Below are 739 nucleotides of genomic sequence, written 5' to 3'. Positions count from 1 at the left end.
CATACACACACACACACATCCTGCAGAACCAAACATAAAACATCACATCAGATCCACATTAGCTTCCATTTACAACCAAACTGCGACCTTAGATTAAAAAAAATGCGCACCTCAATGCGTCATTTCAGGTCAAACAAAGCAGGTTTGGTGTTTTTACGCAGGGGTGAGGCGCTGCTGCAGTCAGGAAATCCCGCAAATCCAGCGTTAATTTCTAATTATTAGATTTAAAAACCTTAACGGCGTGACGGTTATTTAACCTGTGCGGGTTTTGGCCCGGTGCGGCGCAGATTTGCCGCAGATTGGGGGGGTTAAAAAGGGCGTGTGTGCGGCTCTGTCCTCATCTCCAGAAGGACGCGGATATTTTTTATATTAATAGCCGTTAATTAGCGCCATTTCAGGCCTGATTTTCAAACGACGGCGCATCATCCTCTGCAGGGTCTCATCTTCCTCACAACACAACCGCCTTCATCCTCCTCCTCCTCATCATCATCAATGCCCCATCCTTTAAACACCATCCATCCCTCTCCACCTCATCCCCGCTTCACCTGATCCGCCGCGGAGCCGAAATAAAAAACAGAAAATCAGATTTCTTACTTTCTCCGACCACCGCCTTTAATCCGATAGGAGCCATGATGCTGCAGAGAGTTGGACCGACCGAGCTGCCTCCGAGCTGCCGTGTCCGCGTCTCACTCCGCAGCCAGAAGAGGAGCCTCCGCTCGCCGACGTCACTGCGTATCCT

At 49.9% G+C, this 739-nt stretch overlaps 1 protein-coding gene across 2 annotated transcripts in view; it reads right to left on the bottom strand.

Annotated features, from left to right (window-relative positions):
- Positions 1-728, bottom strand: part of stxbp1a (syntaxin binding protein 1a) — a gene marked incomplete at its 5' end in the record, with an annotated part of 29,182 nt that extends 28,454 nt beyond the window's left edge. For both annotated transcript variants that reach the window (XM_014033889.1, XM_014033888.1), the window contains 1 exon segment: positions 595-728. In XM_014033889.1, the coding sequence (XP_013889343.1) occupies positions 595-631 (37 nt within the window).
- Between the last annotated feature and the right edge of the window lie 11 nt (positions 729-739).

Source organism: Austrofundulus limnaeus, unplaced genomic scaffold (assembly GCF_001266775.1).
Source record: "Austrofundulus limnaeus strain Quisiro unplaced genomic scaffold, Austrofundulus_limnaeus-1.0 Scaffold1885, whole genome shotgun sequence".
Lineage (NCBI taxonomy): Eukaryota > Metazoa > Chordata > Actinopteri > Cyprinodontiformes > Rivulidae > Austrofundulus > Austrofundulus limnaeus.
The sequence above is the reverse complement of the archived record's forward strand: the minus strand, read 5'-3'. Positions and strand labels throughout refer to the sequence as shown.